General features: G+C 49.1%; 1 protein-coding gene across 4 annotated transcripts in view; it reads left to right on the forward strand.

Annotated features, from left to right (window-relative positions):
• The window catches only part of LOC144116313 (LIM homeobox transcription factor 1-beta-like), a 334,199-nt gene that overhangs the window by 298,452 nt on the left and 15,600 nt on the right, over positions 1-20,147 (forward strand). For all 4 annotated transcript variants that reach the window (XM_077651054.1, XM_077651055.1, XM_077651053.1 and 1 more), the window contains 4 exons: positions 1,058-1,335; positions 2,264-2,436; positions 13,763-13,840; positions 19,955-20,117. In XM_077651054.1, the coding sequence (XP_077507180.1) occupies positions 1,058-1,335; positions 2,264-2,436; positions 13,763-13,840; positions 19,955-20,117 (692 nt within the window). The remainder of the gene's footprint in view (positions 1-1,057; positions 1,336-2,263; positions 2,437-13,762; positions 13,841-19,954; positions 20,118-20,147) is intronic.

The following is a 20,147-nucleotide window of genomic DNA, read 5'->3' on the forward strand; positions in this document are numbered from 1 at the left end:
TGTGAGTCGCTCATCTTATCAGGATTATACAGGTGTGACTTGATGATGCGAGTTGCAGGACACCGCCGATGCATATCTGCAATATGCTTCGCGCTCACCCTGTACCTCGGCTTATGTGGTGGGTGTTATAAATACCCGGCCCTTATTTGTTATGATTAAAAAAAGTTGTTATTATTACTTGCTCATTGGGTGTCTAATGCTTCTTCGGTAACAACTCATCGATAACGCGTCTGGGATTTGTAGACAGCGTTTTAAGTTTGCGAGGTCCAATGTGAGAATGCATGAGGATTAATAAAGGCCCAGTTTGGGCGAGTTGGTTTTCCATGCTGAACGTAAAAGCGCAAAAAAAAGGACGTAGAATAAGAAACACAACACGAGCGCTCGTGTTGTGTGCTCTATTCTACGTCCTTGTTTTTTGCGCTTTTACGTTCAGCATGAGGATTAAATTCGCTGGCGTTTGAATTCAATGCTTTGGCGCTTGGATTAATTTCTGTGGCACCTCGATTAAATTGAATGGCACTCAGATTAAATATTCTGGCATTTGGATTAAATTGAGCGGGAAATACTGTAGTTTTGAGGTCTGAATTGAACTCTGCCATTATGAGCGTGAATGCGCAACAGTTGTGAAACTCGTTAGGACAGATGCTTGGGGTAGTTGGTATGCCATTTTCAAGAAGAATCGCGCGAATTAGACAAGGACTGAAGGAAGACAAACACAGACAGGCGCTGCCTGTGTGTTTGTGTGTCTTCCTTCAGTCCTTGTATACTTCGCCCTGTTCTTCTTGAAGTTGCGAAACAGCACTGCAATTTGTTGAAAGCTTTGACTGTCCCTACAGTTGTGGAATACTAGATGTTGCAGGAAAGCTGCCGCTGCAGGGATTTGGTTGCCCTTTGAAAGCGAGCATTGGATGGTGTATACGGCGCACCCAAGAAGACCGACTCCTCTTCTTGTGGATACTTTTAAGAAAACAGTGCTTGGGCTGAAGCAGTGCGGGCCTTCAGTTTTTCGAGATCGACTGAGCTGGGCTGGTAATAAGAAGCAACTTTGTTGGCGCAGGTTGTTCGGCGTAAAGTGCGCCGGCTGCCTCGGCTGCATCGCACCCAGCGAGCTGGTGATGCGCGCCCTGGAGCATGTGTTCCACGTGACCTGCTTCGCTTGCGTCGTGTGCGGCCGCACCTTGCAGAAGGGCGACCAGTTCGTGGTGCGCGCGTCACGTCTCTACTGCCGGCCTGACTTCGAGAAGGAGATGGCGCTCGCTTCCATGGCACACCACACCAGCAGTCAGGGCCCGCCACAGCACGCTCCTCCCAGCGCGGCCCTGCCGGGCGCCAGAGGTACGACGCACACCTGCGCACCGTTTCTCTCTATGCGATGCGGAGTGGCGCAGGCGAACTGCGATTACTGGTTCGCTGGAGAACTGTTCCTAGACGCGAGGTTTCCTGTAAACCCACTAAGCCAACCGTGAGCTGCGGTCGTGAACATTCACGCGGGAACTGAGCTGCTTTGTTCTTTATTTGCAAAAAAAGGAAATCAGCCAAGCTACAAGGCGATTTGGGAATAATGTTTGTAAAACACGTTCTTGTCGATAACGAGGCGGCGAGTAATACAACTATGTTGCAATTTAAGGGGAAATGCAAGTGCCGTTCGACTATAAAAGCTGCTTCTCTCAGGTGCCTCACACGAGGCGGCGGCACACAGTTCTTCAATTCCCCACGTCAGAGGGCTTTCGTGCTGCATCGCACCAGATGGGGTAGGACCTTCGCTGAAGAAGCCCTGCAGTGCTGAGGCGTTTTGCATGTTGCCTCCGACAAAGGGGAACGAGTACCGAAAAGTTTCAGTGAGTTCGGTGGAGGAACATTGATTAGAAAACGACAGTTCATTCATTCCGGGAGTGTTGCTGGTCATATTAAGTACGAAAGCATGTAAAGCTGTGGACGAAGTTAGACAAAGCTGCATTTACGTTACTTGTATTCACAAATACATTAGCGCACCCATGCAGTGAGCACACTTCCTGCACGCTTCACACGATCACACGACCTAATGAAGCGCGTGATAGTCGAGGCGTTACTGTGCTTGTCGCGCTACCAGCTAATTTAGTCCGTACCCTCAGCGTCAGCTGCGCGAGAGCTGCACGAGAATGGGTGCATCCCTCACACTTCTGCAGCGGGGATGTTCCTTGCACAGTTTGTATGTGTGTCCAAAATGGGCGGTAAGACCCGAAGCCTGCACTTTTGCTTGAGCTGCCGCCGCCTCTCTCCGCAGGCGAGAGCGGTCCGCTGCCGGGTGGAGGTCCGAACGGCCAGCAGCCAGCGGCGGGCGCCGCCGTCCGCCCCGACGGCCGCCGTGGCCCCAAGAGGCCTCGCACAATCCTCACCACGGCGCAGAGGCGAGCCTTCAAGGCCTCCTTCGAGATCAGCCAGAAGCCATGCCGCAAGGCAAGTATCCGCACTCGTCTCTCGCGTTTCCGCTCTCGACTGTCGCACATGGTAACCGAGAAGAACAGAGCCTTCACTGCTACGCGGAGGGTAATGCGGCCAAACCAATGCCAGCTTTGGAAGGGCGGTTCTTGGCGTCCTTCTAGAGGCGGCAAGGTGAAATGGATAAGAGAGACTCCCTTCATACAAGCGTAAAACTTAAGCGCCAGCGAGCGTTGCAAGTAGATGGGTTCTGCTTTCGAGTTTAACTACCCCGTTTCTTCATCTGAACACTTCGTTCATGCAAGCAAGCGGGAAAGGCAATTTTTCAAGAGGTTTTTATGGCGTGAGCCCTTATGCGGAGCACCCCCCGAGCCTTCGCATGGGGAAGCCGGTCCAAGGTTACCGATCGAAGTGGCCAGGAGAGAAAGATGAGAATACAGGGGTGGCGAAGCAGAGAAGGAAGGGATGAAGTAGGGGGAGAAATTGGAAGGATGGTGTTGCCGACCGAGAGGTTGAAAGAAGAGAGAGAAGAAACACTGGTGAGGGAATAAAGAAGGAGTGAAAGAAGCAAGCAGGGCGGCCAGGCGAGAAATAAGACAAGAAGGTGAAGAAAATGAACCGACGCTGTTGCGGAGAGAGGTTTAAAGGGGCCATGACAGCCTATTTTCACGCATACCCTGCTTATTGCATTTAATTCTCAACACATTAAAAGAAAATTCCTCCATGTTCCAGTTGATCCTTGCGGTAAATATTTTTAAAATGAGTTTTTTCCGTTTCTTCTGCGAACTGCTTGCTGATCTGGCAACCTCTGATCGCTGACGTCACAGGGGCATACGCGCCCCGCGTAGTCGGCTGCGCGCTGTTGAGGTGCTTGCATGCGCACCGTAGACGGTGGTCACTCGAAACGTTTTCTTTTTTTTAGCTTATCGAAATAAAATGCATTTTCGGTGTTTTCTTTCCGGAAGCCTTCAGAATAGTGCATGAGCTGAGTGATCCTTGTGAAAGCGGACTTGCTCGTGGCGCCGTTTTGTGATTTTTGAGGAAACAGAAACTGATGGACCCCTGCTTTATTATTTACGCTCAGAAACAGGTTTTTTAAATGTTATGAGTGAGGTTTGTTTTGAGCAGTCAAGTGCTCCCGTATATGAAAAGCGGCACGTGCCGTGCATGCTTTCGCCAATGTGCGCCGTGAAAGCCGCGGCGCTTTGTAGCTAGCTACCAATTTCTTGTCCGCTATTGATCGGCTCGATAATTAAACTCAAATTATCACAAGGTGGCACTAGACTAACTTTGAAGCTCGAAAAGAGGAGGGAAAAGTGCTCAATGAGACGACCTCCCCGCTGCATGTGTGCATTTGTAAACCGAACATACATTCCCTTCGGCTCGTAGAGCCCTTTTGCAGGAACCTAGGCGCTTGCAAAACCCCACGTGACTCGAATGCTTTCACTGCCCGCACCGATGAATAGTCGCCGCCGTCTAAATGAGTGCTTGAAAATAATAGTTATCCTTTGGCGTTTACTGTGTGTGTGCATTGTGGCCGAGGAATGCGACGATTACGACAACTGTTTGCGACAACGATTACGACAACGGCTGCTGCCGGCTGCCTTCAGCACATGCATGCTGTGAAGACAGGAACACATATCGACACTTCCTCCTTACAGTACTCGCGCCCTGCGATGTAGGCAGTCGTCTCTATGAGGGCACTGTAGCCATAACCACGCTCGACAGCTATTTTCAGGCGCTAAAACTTGCGAATTCACTCTTCGCAATCGCCGAAATCGCACACACGAATCCTGCGTACTCCCTAGCCCTCGTCACGAAAGAGGCCGGCGGTCCACCGTCGACCGAAATTTTAGAATCTGGCAACAGTTCCCCGCTGATTAGTAAGAAACTGTGAATATGCAGCCGCTCGTTTCGCTTTTTTCGATACGTATAAGGTACACAAGCGCAGTTTTTCGGGCCGTCTATTCACCGGGCGTGAAGCTTTCGCTCGGCCCCACAATCCCAGGCGACGGCGGCGAGCGACGAACGGCACCATCGTGCGGCGTTTTCTGCTCGTGTCGCTTGCCTCGCCGATCGGTTCTATGCGCAGGCACCGAATGAAAGCACATCTTCGCTGGTGCACGCCCAACGCATATGTCGCCGTGGCTAGCATGATCAGGACCAATAAGTTTTAAAGTTCTTCAGTTTATAGAATGTCATTCCAACTATAGTCACCCACCACACTCTGCCAGTTCCCACTAAGTTCACTCTTTACACTACTGCGATACGGGGTCGTTGGTCGTTCTGGCGTCGTCATCGGTCTAGCGTTACAAACCGGTGCGTCTGCGACGGCATTTGCATACCGACCAGCCAACCGACCGTCGATCGCCGTCGCATCGGCTTAGGGTCAACGGACCCTACCTATACCGAAGAATAGCCGCCGCGGTGGCTGAGTGGTTACGGTGCTCGGCTGCTGGCCCGAAAGACGCGGGCTCGATCCCGGCCGCGGCGGTCGAATTTCGATGGAGGCGAAATTCTAGAGGCCCGTGTACTGTGCGATGTCAGTGCACGTTAAAGAACCCCAGGTGGTCGAAATTTCCGAAGCCCTTCACTACGGCGTCCCTCATAGCCTGAGTCGCTTTGGGACGTTAAACCCCCATAAACCATAAACCAACTATACCGAAGAATAACTGGGTTACTGTTATTATCGCTTTTGCGGCACCAGTCACTCATATATGGGGGACGACTGCTACTTCGATCGCCCGCCAAAGTACAGGGGAGAATGGGACCTCGCTGAGAGCACACGACGAGAGCAGACGACGTTGCTCCGTGCATGCCCTGGTGACGACACGGGAGCATTCAATATGGCGGTCACTGCCGGTGGGAGGAGCTCCCCTTTCTCAATTTCGATCGCATTTTTTAAAGTATACAGCGCGTCGAGGGCAGCCAAGTTTGGGAAACTGAATCATAAGCTCTTGCATTAGTTACTGAAGCACAAAACTGTAATATCGAGAACGACCATGTCATGGCCCCTCTAAGGATGTGAATCTCAACCGCGCACAGCGATGCCGCCCGACTCTCGCTTTGGGAACCGCGAAGGCCGACCACATGAGCCAGTCTAATCAGTTCCTCTCGCTCCCCGAGCGGCTGCAGCTCTGAAGCGAAGTGCTTGGTTAGAGTGAGTTCAGTCAAGATTCCCTCTGGGGGCGGCCGAGACAGCAGAATAATTATAAACCGAAGAAACCAGCGCATGCGGATGATCCAGCAGCTATCGTGCGGCATTTTTATGGGTGATGGGAAGGACGATCGTAGAGCTCGCGAGGGTCGCCCCCGACAAAGCACAGTTGTGCTCCCCACCAAGCGAGAGCTCGATCGGCGGCGTAGACAGACTGGGGAGTGGCGAACGAGGAAGACCTCGCAGGAGCGAGAGCGGCGCAGAGAGCAACGCGTAAGAGTGCAGGCCTTCAACTTATGAAACCACCATTTCAAGAACAGCGCGTACTTTTGACAAGAACGAAAAGAGAGACACAAGGGGACAGGCGCGGACTTCCAATAAAAGTTTTATTCCTTGGAACAGGAAAATATATGGGACACTCCAAACGAAAAGGAAAAACATAGTGACGATTTACGCTCGTTCATAGACAGAAAAAAAAACGAACAAATTTACATGATAACACCATCATCACTTCCCTTCGGCCAGAAACGCTAATTCTTTGTTGAAATTGCTATGGAATGGCTACTTACGCATGCGTCTTTGGGCCATGCGTTGTGCGTGGCGGTTCCTACTTGGTTGTTTCTTTCGCTTTTTAAAATTGCATACCAACAAGCCGAGGCGTCAGCTCTAACTGAAAATGCCACCTCGGACGAGGTTCGTGTTAGGAGGGCCGCGCTGGAGCGAGGTTGTAGGAACATTCCACGCAAAGCGGCCACCGGTTCACCCCGATTGTTTAACTGGACAATTTCTTTTTTTAGATAATTTTATTGCTTACTTTCAATTTATCATTTCTTTTTTGCCGTACACTTTTGTTCTCATAAAGAAAGCCCTAGTACCAACCACCATTCAACAGTGTCATCATTTTGACTGAGTACGTAAACAGGTGCGTCTCCGTGTTCACGGAACCTATTGTTTCACACGCGCCAGTACACAGAATGAGACTGGTAGTTCAGTGCCCAAACCACTCGATCAACACTAAGTAGTACGGACTACATTCTTTCACTCTGTCTGAAATCATGCCGCATACGCGGTTAGAACGTTCCCCACCTTGTACTCCTGCAGCAGCGGAACAGCCTGCGCGCTGCAGAGCGCGTCTTAGAGAATGGAACAAATGCCTGCTCACTCTGCACACCGACGAAGAAATTGCCGAGATAACATGAGTTCTTCCACGTTGTTGATGGAACACGGCCCTTTGTCAGCGCCGTATGGCGTGTTCCTTCCATGGAGTCGCGCTTTTCAGAGCGCTACTAAAAAAGCCAAGGACATCGGCATCAAATTCCCAGCGCTAAACGACAGGAAGTGAGATTCATTAAGGCAACAGTTTAGGCTAGTTGGTGTCCTGTCACTCCCGCGTTGTATTCCTTTGCTATGACGTAGGACACAAAAACACTCATTCGCGCGCTCGCCTAGATCGCCATAATAATCGAGCCAGGGATGGTGTCTGTGACCTTATAAGTTCTAGGCGACAAGTCTATAAGGGGAAAATATTCAAGCTTAGAAAGTCGAAAAAAGTGTTAGGAATAGTAACCCATGTAGCAGGTTAGCTTGTACTGCGGATAACAAAATAATAATTCTTCAAGAGCCCAGTTACGCACCCAGAACTAAGACTTAATTTCTGGCCAACAAGCGACCAGCGGCGCTCGTTTTGCACGCGGTGTTCACAAGCTGGCGCCACTGAGACGGGAATATTCCAAGTGTCCACTGATGCCTGGCCACACTAAGGTCACCTTTATCTGGCTACTAAATCCATGACAGGCTTGAACTGGTATGGTCGTGGAGGTAGTTACACGAAAACGAAACGTCAGTTCGGGGGTCAAGCTGCGAGAAACATTTCGCGGAGCCTGCTCCTGATATTTGCCGTGACCCTTGCGAAGCTTGCAAGTTTTGTTAAATGTATTGCTTGTTTCACTCCGAACATTATTAATTCGTGGTAGACGTCCGTTTCTATTGCAGGCAGCAGGCACTAGAACTTGCTTTGCTGATTATTAGTCACAACGGTGTAGTGTGCCCTGTGCAGATTTCGCGAAAACCTAGTTTCCTGAAATGAAGTTTCACGTTAATTTCCACGACTAGAATCTGATCTCAGGTGTGCGCAGCACCATATCTTTCCGACCAACATATGCCAGTGAATCGGAGTTCCGAGGAGGTGAAAGGCATTTAGTCTTGATGTACGTCCAAATTTTGGAATATAAATTCGGCTGCAGTGCTTTTATTTCTGAATATAGTTTGAAAAACGGTAAGTCTTTGGCATATATAAATTGTGACTTTGTTTTGCATGCACAAATATATGTTTGTTTCAAGCTATTCGAAACAGATTTTTCCTTTAAAGGCCGTGAAACATATTTCTATGTCGTCACTGCGTGTGGACCGTGCGGCATGCCGTGCATCATATACGTGATGAAGTGAAGCTTGAAGATGGGTATATACTTAGAATTCCCCCTTTCACTCGTTAATTTTTGTGTTTAGAACGCGGTTATGTTGCGAAGTTGAAAGCTGTCAACATCGAAGCGAGGTCAGTTTTGAAAATGTAGGAATTGGCATTGTGGTTCAAAGAATCAACGTTCTCAACATGCTTTCGAAAATTGGTTAGGCTAGCTTTCCTGCGTTGCACACTGATGGATTTACGTCGCTAGAATCTTTAATTTAGGAAAATCTTGTGCAGCTGCTTTATTTTATGACGTACAGGCGTTTTACGTTGTTTCCGTGAAGACGCAGTGTGCAACGACACAATTCGATGAATGTGCACTGTGGGGCAGCCAACCTAAATATTGTTCGAAGAGATCTTTTACACGCTCAAATAATGTCTCCAGCCATGTTGGCGATTCCAAAATTTTAGAAATTAGTGTCCACTTTCATCGTTGAAGGCCTTCTATGTGGCATTGAGTCCTTTTGCCCAAAAAGAAAATTAGTAAGTCGGCCCTTGGACGCGCCGAACGGCATGGGCAGCGCGTCGGGTCAGAGGCATCGGGTCATTGGGTCGGCGGCAGTTCGTCGTGTCAGGTGGTCGGGGCGAGGGAACAACGGCAATGTCGGTTCTGGTCTGGCAGGCTGGGGCAAAGGCGGGCTGGGGCATAGTCGACAGAAAAAGGCAGACACAGGGCTCCGAAGGACGAAGACCAGGAGGATGAGAGTTGAGTGATACCCCGCAAGTGCTCCACAAAATGTTACGTGGCGGCCAGCCGAAGAACGAGGCGTGATGACCGATGGCAAAGGTGATTAATGGCTGCTTGCCTAGCGCGAGCGCTCCGTCCCGCGCCACTGTCAACTTCGTCTTTTTCTTGAAAATATATTTTGTTAGGTATGAAGGCAAAATATGACCCAGAATTTGAAGATCCCAAGTTTCGGCATGTCGGTTGGCACGAAAATTCTTTTTAGTCTTCAGGTTAGCGATATTGACTAATTTGCTATTATTTTCTTTGACACCGGCTTCATAGCGCTTGAAGCATTCTGGATTCGATGGGTTGGGTTTAGGGGGGTTTAATGTACCAAAGCGACTTAGGCTATGAGGGACGCCGTAGTGGAGGGCCCCGGATAATTTCGACAACCAGGGGTTCTTTAACGCGCACTGACATCGCACAATAAAAGGGCCTCTAACATTTCGGCTCCATCGAAATGCGACCGCCGCGACCGGGTCTAACCCGCTTCCTTTGCGTTAACAGCCGAGCACCATAACCACTGAGCCAACGCGGCGGCTCTAAGCATTCTGAATGTTCTTTTTATGTCTCACGCGTTAAAAATTGTTGAAGAATGCTGTGCTTGTTCTCTTGCGTTAGCGTAGTCGACTTTCCGCGGCATCAGAAAGGGTCAACAGACCTGAAAAATAGACCGAGAGAAAGGGGGAGAGCAGAGCCGGGGACAGGCAAGGTGTTGACCTATGCAGCCTACCCTCGCTATGCACACTACTACAGCATCTCATTTCTCGCTCACCCTATAAACTCAAAGTTGTCACCTGATGGGGTCTACACCGCGAATAATGAACTAGCAGACTGAAAGGAACATAATTCTCCAATCTTCTAACATGCTACCACAAAGAACTGAGCAGCTCGGCGGTGGCTATAGCAGCAAACGTGCTCGGCGGTCATTGAAGAACACCGTCACCGCTGCTCTCAGAAGCGCTATATTTAGTCTTATTTCCTTACAATTTGGAAACCTTGTTTCGAACAAGGTGCGAGTATCATCTACGACAATCTCCTTAAACATAGAACCAGTTGCGCATGGTTGCGGTCATTGGAGATAAATCTGGTCTCATCTCTCTTCAGGAGTGAAGTGAAAAAGCCGCATGTCGGAGGCTGTGAGCGTAAACAAACAGTACAAAGCTTCACGCCAATATGTAGATGGTGGCACCGTTAACAGAATATACCCCGTCAGACCGGAAGCAGAATAGCGATCAAGCCTAAATGAACAACAAATCGCCGTAGCCGCACGCAGTAAGCCGGAAAAGGGCGCATGTGCACGAGAGAATGCGGAGAACAAGAAGGGGGAGGGGACTTAGCGTCGCATTCCTCCACTCGCACAAGGTTGGCTTGCTGAGTATGAAAACTTCGCCGGCCAGAACTGGCCTGAATAATGAGCCTTAGGCGTCGATACGGTGCTCCCTTCTTTAGCTTCCCATTTCCGTTGCTCTTGTGCAGTTCCGGCACGCAACATAAGGAAGCTGATATATATATATATATATATATATATATATATATATATATATATATATATATATATATATATATATATATATATATATATATATATAGCAGATTTACTCACTCTGTGACAGAGGAGAGGCTCGCACCAGCGAAGGCGGCGGGGGATGCTGGTGGAAGAGAAAGGCTGCCATCCACCACCAAGTGAGGAATGTACATGCGCGCCCTGTTCTCACGCGCTTGAGGACGTAGCCAGCCAGTGGGCTCCGCGGGCGGCGGTGGCGAGGATTGGCGGCTGCGGCCCAAAGAGGGAGAGATCCCTCGCGGAGACAAAAGGAAAATAAACACAGAGCAAGCGGGCGGCAACAAGGGCCACGAGGAAGGAAGGTGCGGGGTGGTTATTTATCACTTGTCCCGAGATTTAATAAAGCGGCGACCACGGGACGCCGCGTCGCGCGATCGGCTCTTGGCATCGCGGATAATGTCGCGAAATTAATATGGAGCTCACGCGGCGTGCTTGCACCGAGGTCGAAGCTCCGTGAAAAACTCAAAGAGACAAGCGGCCAAAGAGAAAGCCGCGGTTTTTCCGTGGGCGAGGAGGCCGAGAATTTTGTTCTTTGGCAGTGACTCCCGGGCGGCGCTGCCGCCGCCGAAGACCCGGGCGGAAGAGGCGGTTTTCGAGGAAACCTGTGGGGCACCCCGAGCGTGAAATGCGCTCGCTTCGGTGCTCGATAAAACGACCGCGTGTCACCGTTGGCGTCTCTCGCCACACCTGGCTGGCCTCGGGAAAACAAAATAAGGCGCGGGGGTGTTGGCGCGTGTGCGTCGGCGGTGAAAAGTTTCCCGAAAGGGTGGAAGGAGGCAAGCGGTGATTTATGTGCTGCATTTGTCTTTGATTGGGCCTGTGCTGGCGCACTCTCACTTGGCTACATTATGCGAAATGTCTCTTGTGCCGGGCCGGCGTTATTGCAGCGAGTAGAGCGAGCTTCCAAGCTGGGCTACTTAGGTGCGTGACTTGGTTGATTCGAGTCGATTTCTCTCCGTCGCGCTGCCAGCGACAGTTCTCGCCTGATCGACAGTTACCGCGGAGTAACGCAAACGTGAAACTACACAATTCGGAGGTACTGCAAGTGACGCCTTCTCGGCTGCCGAAGGTGCGTTAGGCAATACATCAGTGGAAGCGCTGAGGGAAAGTCCTGGCTTAATCTTAGCAAGGCATTATTGCGCAGGAGGGCCCGCTGCAAAAGCGGCCTCGAGTCACTCCTTAATAGGGTCAAGTGGTTTACAGCGATAAGTGCGATAGATATAAGCCGCGTCGCAGAGGGGTTCTAAGAAGTCTGCACCGTCGTTGCAGCTAAAATGACGCAGCAAACAACTCACGCAGACACGGGGAATCTGTCATCCATTTTACCTTCAGTAATGCATGTTGCTAGGTGATTTGGTCCTGCAATATTAAAGTATTTTGCAAAGCAGTGGGACGTCTAACAAGCCAGACCAGACCTTGCCCACACCTTAACTTAAGGCTTCACAGGCGAGGAAGAGGCGAATTGTAAAATAACAGGAAACGGTTACTGCTCAAACATGGTATCTGAAAAAAACTTTGGAAAGCTGGAAAGGAGGACCAGTAGCAGCCCCAGCAAATGGAAGCGGATGGGCACCCAGAGGCTTTTTGTTTAAATCCTTCTTTTTCTCCAGAAAGAAGGAAAAGGGACGTCCCTTAGCTTTCCATGACTAGTCCCTTTTGCGCGAAATATTTTTTTTTTCAGTCAATTTCGCCTCCATGGAGTTGAAATGCAAAAAAAAAAAAACGCTCGTGCCCTCAGCGATGACACTGCACGTTGCAGAACCCCAGATGTTCGCAGTGGATCCCTCTTTCTACCTCCGTTCCATGTCTTCCCTCACAGCGCGGCTGCGGTGTTCGCCCAGAATGAAATAGTACTGCGTCCTCACTTTCCTCATGACACACCTGCATTTGCGCAATGTCTGTCATAACGTAACCTGAACAACCCGGGTTCATGTGTTCACCTTCCCGGGTCGGGAGACGCCCATAGACGCTTTTTAAATGGATGGATGTCAGGCGTTCGGTTTCGAACGCACTACCTCCGCAGGAGAAGTGGCCGCTGAAACCGAGCCACGACTGCGCAAGGGTTTATTTAGCGGCGCCTTGAATAAACTAGATCTGCCCTTAAGCGATCGCCGCGGCACTTTTGTCCGTGTGCGTACTGGGGCTCACCGTGAAAACATTGCACTCCCAATGCCCGAATATTAAAAAAAAAAACTCTTTATCATCTTGCGGCCTTTTTCATGCCATGAGGCACCCTCTGGAAAGGGCACGAAAATTGGTCCCCTCTTCAGAAAACTGGTTAGAAACAAACGCACGCGGGGCGTTCCAGGCCCGATCGGCTACCACGAGAAGCCAACTGCGCGTGAGAAATCGCGCTTTCACATGTCACCAGCACGAACTGCGCACGCGGGGCAGAAGCTGGCCGGTGAAGCTCGGGAGAGGGCAGCCGAAGCAAGAAAGCGACTAGTCGTTCAAAAAATTGAGAAGAGACGCGAAGCACGTAACTGTTATCTCTTCGCGTGCAGCAATCATTCACGTAAATGGGAGCTTGAAAAGTGGGCAAGTGGGCCTGTGTTTTTAATACCTCATACAGCAATTTAATTGCTCTGCCGTGGAGCTGCTGACCACTTTTAATTCTGTTTTATTTTTCTGTGGACTTGAAATAACGCCCCTAATGGCAGCTTTATGGGGGCTAATTTTTTTCTTCTTTTCAGGCTGAAAAACCGGAGACGTTCAACGTTCAATCCAAGTGCGTGCGCTGTGCTCATATGCATGATGAGAATGTGCGCCTTTGTGTTTCGGTGTCCAAACAACAACATAGCAATACATTCGAGAGTTTTAGCACCACTGTTCGGTAAGTACGGTACCTACGACCGTACAGAAAAACTGGCTTTGAAAGCACGGCAACGTCTTACCACGTCAGCCCTACAGTTGTCCGGCTTTGCTAAATCCCTAAATTACATAGAATTATGTTGCGGTGTTTCATTTCCAATGATCAGCTCTCACCCACTGATGCAACAATGCACTCCACCCTTGTGTGAAGCTATAGTATTGTGTCCCCTTATCGAGCATAGGCTCCAACAATCGTTATGTCAGCGCGACAGCCTCGGTGGTTGTATTGTTGCGCACACGATCTTTCCGCGGAACGACACAGGCGCCGATATTGCTGCAAAACGGTTTGGTACCTTAGGAGGGTAACTCATAATACGGGCGAAGGAGGTAGTTGGCAACACAGGGCGGTCACGAGCTCACTGCGCCGCTCCACTCTGACTGCGGCGCTTTATCAACGGCGAAGCAAGCATCTGTGGAAGTTGCTGGAAATGAGTATTCGCCAGGGATAACGATGCTGTCTCTGAGAATCACCCAAGGCTCCGCCAAGGCTGTTCAGAAGCTCCGGAGGCTCCTCGGGTACTTTACAACCCGGTTTCTTTATTCTATTCTCGTATGCAGGTCCGTGAGACACTGGCCAAAGAAACGGGCCTGAGCGTGCGGATTGTCCAAGTGTGGTTCCAAAACCAAAGAGCAAAGGTAAGATTCGATCATACCTGCGGCAGTGTTCGCGCCGTCGAAGGGCCAACTGCGCGACAGACTGTTCTTCCATGCTTTGCTAATGGTTTGAGAGAAATGGGGAAAAGACTGTTACCTGCGTACGTACGCAAAACTTGTCATGTTCGCATTTCTTGGTTCTAAATGGCCTGCCAGGTATAACGCACTGATAAACAGATATAGAGCCGTAAACCTAGCACATGTTTAGCAAGGCAAAGCCCAGCAGAGCAACGTCTTAGGGCATTTCGACTAAAAGTCTGAGCAATAGGCCGCACGTGCGACATATTGGCAGGCTCAAAAGCTGCCGGCACACGTGGAAAAGGTACCCCACGTCCAAAGTTACCCGTGGGAGGAGAGTGCAACTGTTACAACTGTTACAGGAGGCCGGTGGCATGTAATGGTCATTATGCATCTCGCTGGATATCAATTAATGGAGGGTTGAACCGAAGCAGTAACGTGCAGTTGATGATCGCATCGGTCGAAGCGAAGGTGTGGGAACACAAACTTCAAGCCTGCCGTAAGCATTTGAAAGGTTCTCTAGACAGGAAGTTTTGGGGCAAAGCATGTGTCCATAATGTGTTGCGAAGAAGGCAGAGCGTTTTATTCTTGCCAGCGACATTTTCGTGGCCATACTTTGGCGTCTATACAGCAGCGATGGCCTATAGGCAGAGCACCCTGCTCGCCTGCAAGCGTGCCGTGGTTCGAACGCCAGTGCCGCGCAAAATCCGCATGTCCATGGAATTTCATAGCCACGCGGAGTGTGTACTGATCACGGTCACCATAACCGGAAAAGCTCTCCTTCACCAGAACAGGATTTGGCCACTCTGGTGCAGTACTTGGCCACAACCTTGTATATGAAAGCGCCAATTAACCCTCGGCCCTCAGCTTTTATTGGCTGCGAAGTAACTGACCAAGGCTGCGGTCACAGGTCGAGCATTTTTGTAACAGGGTATATGTTGTACCTGTCAAATAGGCAATGGGTATGTGAATGAATCAGCTTATTTTCCATCGCTCTCACAATCATTTTTCTACAACTTGTTAAGCTTTCGCTAATTTCTGTGAGCGGTCGTCGACCACACTAAGCGTTTATAACCGAGTCGGAAAAAGAAAAAGGTATAAAAATTAGGCTTGGAGGGTGGAAAAGGATTGAAAACGGCGTAGAAAATTTTTAACATACTGCCGAAGTTGTTTGAATGTGACATCTTCAAGTTGTAAGTGTTCTTGATGTAATCTATTTAGTAAACTCGGTAACTTATTTTGTACTGTATGCGAACCCTATCTTGATTTGAAGATTCTCACTTTCCAGGGCTAAACGTATAGCGTGTCTGGCGGGCAGTAATGTTTACCTGGTACTATGTTAAACGTTGTAAAAAGGAAATTTTAAAATCGTTCGCTCTTATTCATCACGTTTCTCACTTTCTTGGGGTCTGCTACCACCTCACTTCGGAGCGAGTCTAAGGAATTCAAGAAGGCGGCCCCCATAGTAAATCGATATAGCAGCCACATTGGTGATTGATTGCTGACGTCAGTAGTATATCGAAATGGTGATTGATTGGTGATGTTACTGATTTTGGGACATCATAATTAACTAGTCACGTGACTGTATAGCAACTCAATTGGTGATCGATTGGTGACGTCATTAGTAAATCGAACTGGTAATTGATTGCTGACGTCATTGATTTTGTGACGCCATAGTTAAGTAGTCACGTGACTATGATTAATCGCTTATAACTCGGTAAATAATGAGCTCATCATAAAACGAATTAGATATTTGGAATCGCCTAGATGTCTGGAACACGTTAGACACAAAATTAACTAATTAAAATAATATTTATTCATGGTTACGCTTATATTAGTTTGCTTATATTTAATAACCGATAACGGCATGGTCTAATTAATGGCATATCCGTAACGGGCTCGATGAGTAGAACATGTTAGACGCCAATATCGCGTAATTAAGTTCATATTTTGTTATGGTAAGGCTTAACAGGGTGGCCGTGACGTGAGCCTCGGCAGCTCGATCACGTGGTAATACATCGCATGGATGATAGATGGCGCTAACGGTCGTTACTTCAACGTCTTCCAGACGGTGTTGGCCCATTTTTTTCGGACTATAGCCGAACAGATTCAGGCGCAGCCCTAACGCAATAGAAGTTAATCGGAACTCCATTCCCGGCGCAAATTTGTGCAACTCAAATTTTTATGTCGGTTATTTAACCAAAATTCTTGCATTAAATTCCTCACCGCCCCTAACATTTTCAAGAACTCGACACTCTCAATCCCTTTATCTTGCTCCATACTTTGCTAAGACCAATCTCAGTACTCCTTCTTTTCTCAGATGATCACTGATTACAACAGTTTACTAGCTTCTGCATGCAATCTTTTGACCTTAGCAATGACCATTTTTAGTAATACATGTTGCATTACCCACTTTTTGGCGCCACTCGTGTTTCGTTATGCTTGCATTTTTGCGACGGAGTTTGTATTTTGATATTTGTCTTCATATTCTGCTCCAGCCTGGCCCTCAGGCGTGCACTATGTTAAAGATACATTAGTAATGCTGCATACCACCCAAGTTTTAGCGGGGACATTTCCCATTTCATTCTTACGCTTCAGCAGTGAAAGCCTCGTCTTCCGATTTAAATATTGTGCAATATAATCTATACGCTAAAGTACACTCATGAGCTCTTGAGCGAGAACCACGTCTCGTAGCCTGTCAGAGCCGATGTGCAGGCAGGCCCACATAACATGTATGAAGACGAAAAGATGCCGCGCAGGAGAGACAGGACACAGTTCGTCCTGTCCCTCCTGTTCTGTATCTATTCACTATGTCACATCAACTAGCCCAATGCGTCCCCTTAGTTTGTCAAGGATTTGAAAAGTCGACGCTGCTTGTCAGTTTAGAACTTGTGATTTATTGGAGGCGGTGGCACAGAGATAGCAAGACCACCCTCTTCTTCGCGCTAATCTAAATGTTACGAAAAAAAGTATGTTGTTCAACTTTTAATTAGATTGTAAATCGCCAAAAGTTTCATTCAGAAATTTCGAGCATGTTTTTCTCACACTCTTGCAGGAGCTCGCGAAGCGGAATGGCTTGCATGAGCGCACGCGAAATTCTGCTGGCCATGGCAACATAAAATAACGGGTGCGCCACCTGTTGCGGGGAGTTTAAACCAGTCGCTCCTCTGGCCACACACAATTCAGATTTCGCGCACATTATCCGCTACAGAAGCCGCGGCTTTTTCCTTTCGCTTTTTTATGCATGAATGCGTTTAATTCCGGCAAATAAAATTTATGCCTCTACAAAGCAGTGTAAAGCGTGGCCCGACCACCCAAGCCGTCCCTTCACGTATCAGTAGATTCCTACGTCTCCCTTCCTTAACATCCTAATTCCTCGACAAACGGCCTTGAGCCTTCCCTTCTAAATAAACAGCTCATCCATTCATTCGTACTCCTAGACAAGTTAGTTGCATGCACTGACGAGAATGAGCGGTCTATGTAACAAACTCAAACGATATATTGACTATATACTTTCTCACATATTGACAAAAAGGCCTGAGTGGCACCGAAGATAAAAACTTCTTATGTGCATTAAATGCAGAGAATGGCTCAGAGGGAACAAAAAGTAATGTGCCGGTAGTGCTTGTTCAGCAATAATACATCACACAAAATCTACGCACGAAATGTTTTAGGAGAGGGAGGGCGGAGGGGGTTGCACGCGCATACAACACTTAACTAAGCACCATGCACGTTACCAAGGGAGCGGTACATGTTACAACGCACACGCGCAACTTCTGTTTGTATAATGCAGTCCCACTCTTGACAAGACAAAGTGCACCTCCCTCAGTACTCCATGGGTGGGACTCGGCTGCGCTGTTATGAACTGAAGGCAAGGCACTCGACCAGTGCTGAAAGAAAAGCTCCTCACCACCAACTGAAAATTATTCCTCTAAGAAGGCCCACATGGTGAGCCGGATGTTTTGCAGGAGTGGGAACATGGTACGCTGGTGCCTTCCGCGCAATTCTGCGAAGTGGCACTGCTTTCAAAGAATATACATACTCACTGCGATCAAAAGGTGCTCGAACAATCACTGCCGTTGGGAATAACGCAGTCGTGGACGAAGTCTAAACATCCTATACATTAGCAACCACAATGTCCGCGCCACGACACATTCTTCGAGGGCATGCCGCTGTGTCTCAACTTCATTGCAGTTAGAGCAGCGTGAGTTTGGCACTACGTCGCACTCCGCAAGGCGTTCCTTTGTCGAGAGTACATTCCAGCGCCGGCGCCACTCAAATTCTTGGACTTATTCCGGAAGAATGCTGGTCACAAAAGCTTTCAATTTCCTGAGAGAGGTTTTGGCTGCCTGTTCGTGATTAAGGTGAAGAATGGTAACCGCTGCGCTGATCTGCGCTACTGGCGTCTTCCGGATGTCAATGTCCGGATACTGTCTTTGCCAGAACCGAAAAAACATCTGTTGCAACCTTATAAAACGCACTTTGCTTGTGCGGTTTGTGGCCTCGTTTGTCGCTGTGATAGAAAAATCAGACTCCCCGTGCCTAGCCAATACAGAGCCAAGGTTCGCCCGTGTAGACTTGGACGACCAACAGGGCTAGAACAGCTTTCGCCGCGAAAGCTCGCGCAGTTGCCTGCCAAGAGGGCAAATTGAGGCCACCTATGTCGCGTTAAACGCAAAGGGGATGCCGGAACACCAGAGCCGGTTTCCCGCTGCAAAGGGTTTGTCCTGATAGCGAGCCGAGCTTGCCTTCTGTACGAAGGGGCATGGGAGGAAGAAACTCGCCCGATGTAAAAGGCACACGCTGATGGCCACGTTCGAAAAGACGGAGCTTTCGCATTCAGAGACAGCTCAAGGTTAGTGACCGACGCTACTGCGTGCGCGCGAGGGCGCCGTCTCACGTTCTCTGCGACACGCCTGGTGGCTCGAAAATGACGCCGAGTACTGGCACACCGTCCACGAACTGTATGCCGCCGGGCGATGACCTTCGAAGAGAGCCAAAGCTGAAGGCCCTGAGAAGGCCGCATATTCATTAAAGACTTTAAAGAACGCGAGAAAGCTGTATGCGTCCCGTAGAAGCGAAGAAATAACGTCAGCGCACGCAGAAATCGAAACACTGCACTGCCCTGGAAGAGGAAATCCTCGAATTGGGAGGTGGCCTTCCAGTGGTCCAGTAGGAGCACGAATAAAGCTTGTGAGAAAAAGAATCCCTGCCTCATTCATGGTGTCATGGTTTCATCAGCATAAAGACCTCCATTCAACATCAACTGACTGGGCAGCCCCGAATAGAAGGGTGCCTATTGTGCTCACAAAGCTCTCCGGGAAGCCCGGAGAAGAGAGTACCGTAAACAGGTGATCGTGTTCAACCCTATGAAATGCTTTCCTCTGGCCGAGAGAAATAAAAAACCCCTGAGCTCTTTGGCCTGAGTGTAGGCGAAGGGGTCGCTTGTGAGGGCCAAAGAAGAAAAAATGGACCTTCGAAGCACTGATGAACTCTGAAATTGGCTGAAAACGTCACCTAGATTGGGCCTGAGAAGCAGTTATATGATGGTCAACAAGTCATATGAGTAACCACTTTACGATAACTTTTTAACTATTATAATTTGAAGGCTCGTTCCAATTAGATATTTGTACCCCTCAGTAATAGCCATATCGGGTGTTAGAATTAAAAAAAAGCGATTACCCTCGCCGCTATGGCTCAACATGTTTCTCCCGTAAGTCGCGCGCGTGCAAAGCTGCGGCCACCAGTGAACGTCACGCGCCGCGGTGCACCTTTAGCGACTTCAGCGAACACACTCTATAGATTTAGGAATGCAGAGTTAAGATACAGTTCAGCAGAAATGTATACTTTTCCCTCGGCTTGTTTTTTCCTCCTCGGCAAATTTTTATTCTGCGTTTCTCCTTAAAAAGCGCAGTCAGATGTCACGTTGAAGCTCACGCTTGAAGGTCATTATGAACGATAAGTGTTCTGCTGTGTTGCCTCCCCCCTTCCGCCTCGAGTTCTGTCTTATTCCCGAGTGAAGGAAACCATAATTAGAGGGTGCCCATGTTAATGCATCCCCTTCGTCTCTGGGTGCAGTTAAAGAAGATCCAGCGCAAGCAGCAGCAACAGCAACAGCAACAGCAGCAGCAGCAGCAGAACGCGGCCGGAGACAGCTCGGGCAGCGAGATGGCCTCCTCCACCAAGGACTCCAAGAAGAGCGACGACGGCCGCCAGTCGGCCTCACCAGCTGACCTCAGTTGTGAGTCCCACATCGTGCAACGACTCTACG

The sequence above is a fragment of the Amblyomma americanum genome, chromosome 1, assembly GCF_052857255.1.
Source record: "Amblyomma americanum isolate KBUSLIRL-KWMA chromosome 1, ASM5285725v1, whole genome shotgun sequence".
Classification (NCBI taxonomy): domain Eukaryota; kingdom Metazoa; phylum Arthropoda; class Arachnida; order Ixodida; family Ixodidae; genus Amblyomma; species Amblyomma americanum.